General features: G+C 30.5%; 1 protein-coding gene across 1 annotated transcript; it reads left to right on the top strand.

Annotated features, from left to right (window-relative positions):
* Positions 1–4,063: 4,063 nt before the first annotated feature.
* On the top strand, positions 4,064–10,128 carry LOC110668594 (methionine aminopeptidase 1D, chloroplastic/mitochondrial). The gene is made up of 10 exons (XM_021829922.2): positions 4,064–4,225; positions 4,913–4,982; positions 5,490–5,718; positions 6,108–6,269; positions 6,356–6,397; positions 6,581–6,652; positions 8,534–8,613; positions 9,047–9,144; positions 9,518–9,565; positions 9,746–10,128. The coding sequence occupies exons 1-10, from the start codon at positions 4,120–4,122 to the stop codon at positions 9,889–9,891; spliced, it is 1,053 nt and encodes a 350-aa protein (XP_021685614.2). The 5' UTR covers positions 4,064–4,119; the 3' UTR covers positions 9,892–10,128.
* The last annotated feature ends 1,034 nt before the right edge of the window (positions 10,129–11,162 follow it).

The following is an 11,162-nucleotide window of genomic DNA, read 5'->3' on the forward strand; positions in this document are numbered from 1 at the left end:
AATTTTGGCATAATCGGCCAATTTTTTCAAAGTTAAAAATTTTTTATCTAAATTTAAAATGAAGAAAGTGTATGTGAGATGCTAAGTGATAATTGTTATTATTAAATTGTGAAATCTCACATATCACATCACTTAAAATAAAATAAAAAAATTTCTCTCTCTCTCTAAGAGGTTTCTTTATTACCTCTTTGCTGTTCTAACAAAGAGTTTTGTTCCTGGGTTTGGCAAACGAAGAAGACCTATAATTATAGGTAATCTGGTTAAGAACTACCAGTAATGACAACAACAAATAACTCAGTTTTGAAGCACGACAGGCAATAACTTTAATTTGGAGTCTCTCCCAAAACCTCAAATCATTTACTTCTGCAAAAAATGTCGGAAAATTGTTGCATCAACGGAGAATATAGTTCCCCATGAGGGTGGAAAAGGATAACAATGCTTTAAATGGAAAAAAGAGGGTGGCAAAAAGGAAGCAGCTGAATGCTCTTCCATATTTGTTAAGGTTTTGTGTGAGAGAAAAACTTCAGTGCATGGGATGCAAAGCACACAATTGGGTTCCTTTAACTTACCAGGCATGCAATGGTTTCCCAATGAAAGGATTTGAAAAATAGCGATCTTTTATGCAGAGAAGTTGGTGTTTTTATGAATCCAATATTAGTTGAAATTAACAAAATTTTGGGAAGAATAATAATACAAGAAGATTCTGAAGATGAAATAATAGTGTAGTGGTTCTGTGCTTTTCGCAGAGACAAGAGGCTGAAAAAAGTAAGCCCCATGAGATGGGTTAGTCCCACTCTCAGAATGACCGACCCAAAAGTATTTCCACAGCCTTGGATTCTAAAATTTGTCCCTTTGTTTGGGACTCACCAGAAAACGAAAGGTCGTCGCGGCACGGACATCACCGCATTTTTTGCCGGACGAGGGGCAGGCCTTAATGTTCTACCAGATCAACAATAAGAAGGGTTAATTTTTTTTTTTTAATTCATGATTGTATTATTAAGCTTTTATTCTGTTAATCAAATGGTGTTGATCAGCAATTCAAGCACCTAGACAATGGAGGCAAATTCTACCATAGACAGCGTTGCCAACAAGGAGGGAGGCGTTGTCGACGACATTAATTCTACAATAACTTCCTTGGCATAGCAGAAGGCGTAGGTACGGGATTTAGGGAGGAAAGCATATGCGAATTAGAGGTTGAAAGGATTTTGGTGACGATGTTTGCTATAGTGGAGGCAACAAACAATATGGGATTGGGCCTGTGAGATACCAATGGTGTAATCTAAGAAAGGTAAAACTCAGAAAAAGAGGAGCCGGAGGAAGAAAAATGAGAGAAGGGAAGAACTCCGCAAAAAAAAAAAATCATTTATTTACAAAAAAAAAAAATTAAAAATCTTAATTAAATGCCAATGAATATATAGCCATGCACCTTTCGTTTTCTGGGGTTGAGCTTGTCTTGCCCATGACATATATATAGGGCTATGATATTGAGTTGGGGGTGGAAATTAGGGACAAAATGTGAAGGAAATGCAAGTTTAATGAGCATGATATTGTCCAACCACACAGGCAATGAAAGTTGTTATTTGGTCCACATTAGATAACGCATAAAATTTTCCAAAGCAAAATAATGTATAGGCCGCATGCATTGGTCAAAAGTATCATCATATTTTCATCTTACCAAGAAACAAGCGTCATCTTGCTTTTGTGGGTCAACTTAAATTATCATGCAATAATGTTCATCAAAAGCCCATGCCATGACAATTTTTTTTTTCTCTAGTAATTTTTCTCCTTTATATATATATATATATATATATTAAATATGTTAAAATTGTTATTAATGTTAACGAGATAGATTTTTTTTTTTTTATCATTATAAGCCAAAAAAATTTAAAATAAACCGATTCATTTTTTGAAAGGTAGAGTTGTATAAAAAAAGTTCAAGTTCCACGAAATAAAAAATCAATTTAAAAAAAATATATAATTTTCACTATTCACCAATTATGATAACAAAGAAATATTAATTACTTTTATCATGATTTTTTATTTTAAAATTAATAATGTTATTTTTAATTATAATAAAATTATTTTTAAAATAAAAAAGTTCTTATACTTATCAACATTCAAATAAGTTAAAAAAAAGAAAGACCTCTGCTATATAAATTTCATTTATTTTATAAAAAATAACTTGTGTATAAAAAATAAAAAAATTTTTCAAAAAAATTATAAAAATATTTATTGTTATTTAATTGTAAGGTTAAATTAATGATATATATTTATATAATGTCGTACAAATATTTTTCAAATTTTTATAAAGTCAATTTTTTTATTTTTCTCTTTAATCAAGAAAATATTTTTTATTGATTTATTTTTTTAAATGACAAACGCTATAAAATATGAAAAAAAATTTTAAAAAATATTTTTTCGTAAAATAAATAGAGTCAATTATATAAGGTCTATATTTTTTATTATAACAAATAATAAAAAAAATAAAAATATAATAAAAAAGGCAAAAATTTGAATTTTTTTTACCTAATCCTAAAATTAAAGGAAAATGTCTAGTGATTTAACTTGGAGGTAAAAAAAAAAAAATCCTTAATTAATTGATGATGATTATGCTGCATTATTCTAAATAAAATAAAAAAATAAATAGACTTGCATAACACTTTTATAAATAATTGTAATATATTAGCAAATTAATTAGTCAGCTAGAAGTTAATAAATTTATAAGCTAGCTAGCTAGGGTTTATGATTGGCAACTGGAAAGTGTAAGATACATATATCTAACTAAACTGACTGACTAACTAACTAACTAATAAATTACAATTATTTACATTCAAATGATTACTTCTTCTTCTCTAAGAACTTCAAATTCAAGTCTCTATCTAATTGCAAACAAGTGCTCATTGGGGCACTCATGTAAATAATTGTAATTTATTAGTTAGTTAGTTATCAGTTTGTTTGTTAGCCAGTCACTTTGAACATCATAAAAAACAATTATTTTAAAATTTTGAGCCAAAGTAATTTTTAAAAAAATTATTTTTTTTTTCACTTTCAGAAAATATTTTATTAATTAAAAGAAAATTAAATTATTTTTTAAAAAAATTACTTCTGTTTTTTAAAAAGAAAGACATTTTCTATTTTTTAAAATTTTAATAATTTTATTAAAATATAAAAATATTTATACATATATGAAATAAATACATATAATTAATTTAAAATTCTAATAAAATAATAAAAAATATTTTTATAAATTTTTCATAAAAATTATTTTTCATATATAAATTATTTTTCATAAAACAAAAAAAACTCAATTCAATAAATATTTTACTATAATATTTTAAATAATCATAATAAAGAAGATATAATTAGACCCAATTTATTTAACAAATTTTCATATTATACCTAATGTAAAATTTTTGATTTTTTTTTAATGTGGATTCAATATGTAAGTATATACGTAAAGTCTATTTATTAAATTAGGGATTTTACTTTATTAATCAAAAGTCATATGTTATAGTAATTATGTTAATAATATTTATATTTTTTATAAATAAATTAAATTAAATACTAATTATAAATTTAGAAGTTATGCACATTCTTCTAAAACTAATTAATATAAATAAAATAATGTGGATGACTAATAACTTACAATAAAAATTTCATAATGTGATATTAATTAACCATTTTATGAGAATATAAGAGCTTAAATTAGATAAAAATAATATATTAATATAAGAGAATTCAAATCAATATATTTTGATTGAAGCATTGAGCTTCCTATGCTTTGATTTCTTGATGGCAATATATTTTTTAAAGTAAATTCTTTTTATTATATAATTTTATATTGGGATTTGTTATATTTTTTGTATAAATATTTTATTTATATTTCATGTAAATGTATAAGTTATATGATAGGAAACGTATTAATTTTTTCTAATTACATTTGATTATTAATAAATATTAATAAATAATTTTTACAATAAAAAAAATTTTCCCTTAAAAAAATAGAAAATGTCAGTTGGGCCAAAATTGATTTGGGCCAACATAGCCAACAGAGAGAGTGGAGTAACGGATAACGAGGGAGGAGGAGGAGAAGGCTTTTGAAGATCAGCAGAGAAAAGAATGGTGGGCGCCTCCTCTCTGCAACCGAGACTGCTCTCTTCTTTTGTTGGAGATCGCTTTATTCAATCCACACAGCCTCTCTGTAAACTCTTTCACTACAATCCAGGTCTCTTTTACTTTTCTTGTGTTATACCATCAAATTTGTCTTTGTGTTTTCAAGTTCATATTCAATCATCTGGTTGTTTGGTACCAGAAATTTTGATTTCTCATTGAAATATTTAATAACCAGTTGAAATTTACGAGTTTCCAAGGATTTTAAAGCATTGGGTATTGGATTCTCTCATTTTATGTCAATCAGTGCCTTTGTGCTTTTAGCTCTTAAAAAAAAATCAGATAGGAGGAAAAAGTTGCTTGAATATAAATATGAATTGGCTTTAGTCAAAGCTGTCATTTCCCCTGTGTTCTGTCTCTTAATTACCAGGTTGTTCTGCTATGGGATGTTAGATGCCATTGCAATTTGACTAAAGTTATAAAAGAAGCTTCTTTAGGTAATAGGATGTGTGGAATTCAGCTTTTGTTAGCTTTAGGTGGAGTGAAAAATTTGTTATGGTGTTATGACACAATTGGCCTGTCCAATTAGAATGCTCAGTGTAAAACGGGCAAGCTGTGTTACTGCTAACTCATGATAATGTTGCTAGTGAAGCTGTTGTGTTGAGATCTACTAAATATTAATATCTTTAAAAATCTTTTCTATAAATTTGGGTAACGGACTTAGTTTCCTGCAATTTTCGGCTGTTAATTCTGTGATATAACAATAGCAATTCTTTTTGGGTCTTTTTAATTCCACAAACAGGAAGCAAACATGTGTCAATGCAATTATCCAGAGGACTTTCTGGCTTAACTGATTTTCTGTTCAATAAAAGGTATGTTATGCAAAAATGTATCTTCACTTGGATGCTGTTAAGATACTGTCATTCGTTTTCTCATTGTCCTCCCTATTGAAATTTTTTCATCGTACTGACATAATGGAATTCCGAGATGCTCTATGCGATGTTGTTTTCTATACATTTTGTGGCACCCACTTGTTCAAATAAACATGCATGCATATTCCTGTACACATACTCCTCTCACAGTATGGGACAATTGTAGTCTGTTGCACTGTAATTTACTGACCTTATATGTTGAAGGGCTTTTGTGGCCTTCTGTGTTAATGTTGGTTTGTTTTGGTTGAATTCTTGATCCGTTCATGGCTGTTCTTTAGACATTTTGAATGGGTTTGAGGGATTTGAATGGACGTCATCTCTGTTGCTTTTACAATATGCATAGTTAAAAGATATGTGAACATGCAGGGAAAAAAAAAAAAAGAAACATGTAAACTGCAAACACAGACATATAGGTACATTTGACAGATTCATCATTGAAATGAGCAGAAATCTTGATGAAGTGGCAAACAGCAAGCGCAGACGTCTAAGGCCTGGAAAAGTATCACCTCGTCGACCTGTCCCAAATCATATACCAAGGCCATCCTATGTTAATTCTTGGCAATCACCTGGAATTGCAAGTGGACCTGAAGTACATGATGAGAAGGGGATCGAGTGCATGAGAGCTTCTGGAAGGCTTGCGGCACAGGTTCTTGAATTTGCGGGGACTCTAGTCAAGGTAGCATGGTGATTCTTTTGGCTTTTCAATTGGGTAGAACATTATTAGACATGACATGCCTCAAAGAAGCTTTGGCAGATAAACTCTTTTCCTCTATACCATGATCTTTTTAAAAAAAAAAAGAAAAATCTTATAAGAGTTGGATTGGCAGATTAGACTCTGAATTTGTAAGTTTGTATGTTTAAATAACAAAGTTCCTCTTCTTATCATTGCATAATAATTTTATAGTTGTTAACCTGCATCTTTTATGCTAATAAAGCTTTGCAATTAGTTGTAAAATCTTTTTAGTTAATGAGTAGTCTAGTTAGAAAGAAAATAGAGATTGTGAATTGTGCTGAAGAAAAGGTTTTCTGTTTATTGAATTTTCTGATTGTTGCTTCTGTTGGCAGCCAGGCATAAAGACAGATGAAATTGATGAAGCAGTTCACCAGATGATAATAGATAATGGAGCATATCCCTCACCTCTTGGCTATGGTGGGTTTCCTAAGAGTGTTTGCACATCAGTGAATGAGTGCATTTGCCATGGAATACCAGACTCCTGTGCTCTTGAGGTCCTTTCTGTTTTAACTTCTTAATTTTTCTTCATCCTTCGTAGCTAAGTTATTCTTTCCTTTAATGTGTAAATTTTACTATGCAGGATGGTGATATTATCAATATTGATGTTACAGTGTATCTAAATGTAAGCATCTGTCTGTTTTTCCTTTTGCTACCATTATATGTGTGTGTGCTAAATACAAGTGTGCTAGTTACAATGGAAGAGTTTATTGCTTAGCTATCTGTAATTGTGTGTACTCTTAATAGTTTTCCTTTTTGTAATTGTTGCCTTAGTGTGTATACTTCAATTGACTGATTGTGATAACAGGGTTATCATGGTGATACATCAGCAACTTTCTTTTGTGGAGAAGTTGATGACAAAGCCAGAAACCTGGTTCAGGTAACTTTATGGAACTGTAAAATTTGTAGACTCCCATGAATTTTGTTTGTATTTGCAAGTCATAAGTGCCAACTTCCTCACTAGTTGAATAGTTTGGAATTCAAAATATTATATTTGGTTGGGTAGATGCACATGAAAAGTTGAAAACAATCCCAGTTCACAAGAATTGCATGTTTTCTTGTTAACTTTGCTAACACCAAAATGGAGAAAAAAAATATTGGAGGGACTAGGGAGTGTGTTGTGGGGGAGTAAGTAAATGCATTACTTATAGTTGTCATTAGTGTTATTAAGGTGAAAGGCGCCAAGGTACGCTATGACCTTGGGCGAGAGGCGAGGCTAGAGCTTTTTGAAGGGAGGCGCCATAATTACTTAAATTTTATATATATATATATAGAGAAAGACTTTTAATATAAAAATTCATACTTTTAATTAGTTTAAGTAAAAAACTTATTTTCATTTCACCTAAACAATTAAGGGAAAATTAAAATAAAATTGTCATGATATTAGCCTAAACAAAAATCATATCACAAATTCACAATACCCATCTGATAAAATGCATATCACGATACCCATATGACAAAAAATTAAACAACAAATTAACAAGAAACATATCTTACAAAAAAATTAAAATAAAAAAATAATAAAATTGCTGTTTTGGTTTAAAAATGGCGTGAGAGTGAGAGAAGTACTGTAGAATAGAAGAAGAGAGAAGGAGGAGAGAAAAGAAGAAGAAAAGTAAAAAGGAAAAAAAAAATAAAAGGGGAAAACAAGGGGTGCTGTCTGCTGTGTTGAAAGAATAATAGAATAGAAGAAGAGAAGAAGAAAGAGAGGAAAGAAGGAGAGAGAGAGAGAGAGAGAGAGAGAGAGAGAGGGGGGAAGGATAAGACATGAGAGACATACCTCAGGATTGAGAGAGCTGCTGTGAGAGAGAGAGAGAGAGAGGTGCGGCTGTGTTCTGTTTCTGGCGTGACAAAATGAGCTGCTGTGTTCTCTTAGAGTTTTTTAATTTTTGTTGTGTTAAAAAACAATTAGAAAATAAAATAAAAAAGTTAACGCAGCATGCAAAAGGCATCGCCTCATTGCCCCAACATCTGGCATCTCTGCCTTTGTGGCGGTCACCTCCCAGAAGCCAGGCGAGGCAAAGCCAGGCGAGGCACTAGAGGGTCACCTCACATCGCCTGGCGCCTCAGAGCGCCTTTAAAAACACTTGTCATAAAATTAGCCAGATTGGATAGTCAACGATATTTCGTGCATGTGAGCTGGTTTATAATGAGCTTGGGGTCTATAACCTAGATGTTCAAGCTCATCTAAGGCAAGTGACAAGCTAGCCACTTGCTTGGGGATATTATATATACGTTATGCCATCAAACGACCTACATAGCTTTAGTGTGAATCCCAAGGCTAGTTAATTAAGTTAAGAGTGGAATAGTTAACAAGGACACCCTACTTTCCCCATCTTAATCTGTTTTGACTGGATAGTCATATGCCCTGCAATTGTAACTTATCTTAGTGTTTCACAGTTCCATAGATAATCATTTCACATGCCTCTTTCTATGGACCTCACCAATTTTTTTGTCCATTCTCTGGTGTCACATAGTTTAAACTCTAGTTGATTGAAATAGTAAATTTAGTAATTATATTATATGATCTAAAGCCTTAATATGGTCATGCCTAACTGGGAACTGCTAATGCCATGATGAAATTAAATGTTATTATTTCAATCTGTATATGTTGAACTCAATTTCTGCATTCTTTCATTGTTAAATTCTTGCGAAGTGGTCTCTTGTGAAGAATACCTGTTTGACTTGCTGGTTTGTGTCATGCAAGTTCCTTTGTTTTAGTCATATGTTTATGAATAATACTTATTTGGTTTTTATATAGGTAACTAAAGAATGCCTTTATAAAGCAATATCAATATGTGCACCAGGAGTGGAGTTCAAGAAAATTGGCCAAACAATACAGTATGGCATCTTCTTTGGCAGTTCTTTTACAATCTTAGATTTTATCCATTTTCCTGCATGCAGAAATATGTCGTAGGATGATGAATTGATTTTTCAAAAGTAGATAATTTGTTTTCTAGGTTGCCATTTTGATTTTCTGCTTCTAATTTCCTTGGCTTAGCTTTCTCCTCTTGTCTCTAGTTGCATCGGATAGAGTACTCCTGTTGGTTATTTACTATTAACTTAATCAATTTTCCGACTCAAGAACTTGAATAATGTCCAATGACTACTTGAGTCTTGAGGAAAATGGAAATTCTTCCAGAATTTCATCAGTTTGTTGAAGGCAGCATTAGCATTTTTTATTTGATACATGTCATGTAATGTGAATTATACATATTCAAATTTCTTGCCTTGATTGTATACTCATTGATAACTAATATTTTTCTTTCCAAAGTGACCATGCAGATAAATATCGTTACGGTATTGTGCAACAGTTTGTTGGCCATGGTGTTGGACGTGTTTTCCATGCTGATCCAGTTATTCTACACTACAGTACTTACACCGATCTTGATGCTTTATTGGCTATATGCTGGTTTAGTTATTCCATGATTTAGTTAGATGATATCCATGTGTGTGTTTTATCCTCTTAGCAAAAATTAGGTCCGACCATTTGAAACTTTGATTATTAGGTAACATTATCAATAATTATACCTTAAGAGTTCTGATTAAATCGACTGTACAGGACTAAATTCATGATGAAGTTGTATCTGGCCAAAGATTTGGATTTTGCCTGAATTCTCAAGAGACTTCTCTTTTTAATTTTATCAAAAAATAATAAAAAGGGTACTAACTACTGTTAAGTAGCATAAAGGAGCAACATGTAAAGAACTAGTCGCTTACCCTTCCATTCTGCAATTCTTTTCAGGAAACAATTATGGTGGACGCATGATGTTGAATCAAACCTTCACTATTGGTAAGGATCCATAAAATTGACCACATGTTCTTCATTAATTGTCATGTCTCTGATATTCAGTGTCCCATTGAAATGAACTTTAGTTGTGGACCTCTCACGTTTAAATAGATAATTCTTTCATTTAGGCATTAGTGACATAAGTCATCGTTTGCCACTCATTGATTTTTTTTTTTGTTATAGAGCCAATGCTGACAATGGGTAGCATTAATCCGGTAATGTGGAATGATAACTGGACAGTTGTTACAGAAGATGGAAGCCTATCAGCACAGTTTGAGCACACCATTTTAATAACAAAAGATGGGGCTGAGATACTGACCCAATGTTGAATGTGTATTTTCAGAGTGCATCTGTCCATCTTCAGGATTTACACCATCTACATGCGATTGAATTGGCCTCTTTGGATTGTAAGTTGTATCTTAATCATGACCCATTTTTGAAACTCGAAAGGCGTCCTGCAAATTACATGAATTCATTCACTGTTAACTGTAAGCATGTTAAATTATACTGAATAATATTTCCTGATGAAATGAATATAATGAATTGTCAGACTGATTCCACCTTAAGATATTTCTCTTCTTATTGCAATTTCCTCATATCACTTGGCTTGGACAAAATAAGCTTTGAGGTTGTATGCAGATCAAACATCTTTTGACAGATGAATCCTGTGTCATAACAAATTTAGACAGCTAGTTGTCAAGTGTAGCAGCTTTATGTCTTTCTGGGGTAGTTCGAAATCGAGTGAATTGAATTCTCATATCCATAACTAAATAAGTGATATGCTGACAAGTGACATCATCACCTGATTAACAGTAAAGTTAACGGAAAGGGATTAACAGTTAATGGATTGACAATATAGAATTAATAATATGTTTGAAATAGATAAATTAAATAATTATTTTTTTTTAAATACGGGATTAAAGAAATAAATTTTCCCTTTATTTGTTCTCCTTTGGCCGTTGCTTTGCCTATCGGAAATGCGACATCGTTTGATATGAGAGTCTTTAATCTCACAACCTCACACGCATGCATACGTTACACGTCTACTACAGGAGGATAAAAGTTAAATTTACCACCAGTGACACTTTGTTTGGACAAATTATGGGAGTTGGGAGAGGAAGGAAAATAAAATAAAATATTTTTATTTTTTATTTTTTGTGTTTTGAATAAATAAAAAATAAAGAATGATAATAAAAATATAAGGATTTTATAGTTTTTTTTCTTTAATTTTTTATTTATTATTTAAAAAGTAAATTATATAAATAATATCTCAATGTAATAGGATATTTAAATTTTAATTTGTAGTAAAATTTTTGATCTTTAATTATGTAATATAAAATTTTTTGTAGCTTTTAATAGTTAATTTTTAAGTTATTTATACTAATGTGTTGTTTATAACATTTAAAAAATTTAATATTTCCATAGATTAAAAATTTTGATTAAATAAATTTTAAATTATTAAAATATTGATTTATGTAAATTAAATCATTGAAATTATAAATTGAGAGAGAATAATTAATTTTTTTATAATAAGTATTAAATTAATAAAAAAAAGAAATATTATTTAATTTAATAAATACCACATTAAAAAAATAATTCA

Source organism: Hevea brasiliensis, chromosome 10 (assembly GCF_030052815.1).
Source record: "Hevea brasiliensis isolate MT/VB/25A 57/8 chromosome 10, ASM3005281v1, whole genome shotgun sequence".
NCBI classification, from domain to species: Eukaryota; Viridiplantae; Streptophyta; class Magnoliopsida; order Malpighiales; family Euphorbiaceae; genus Hevea; species Hevea brasiliensis.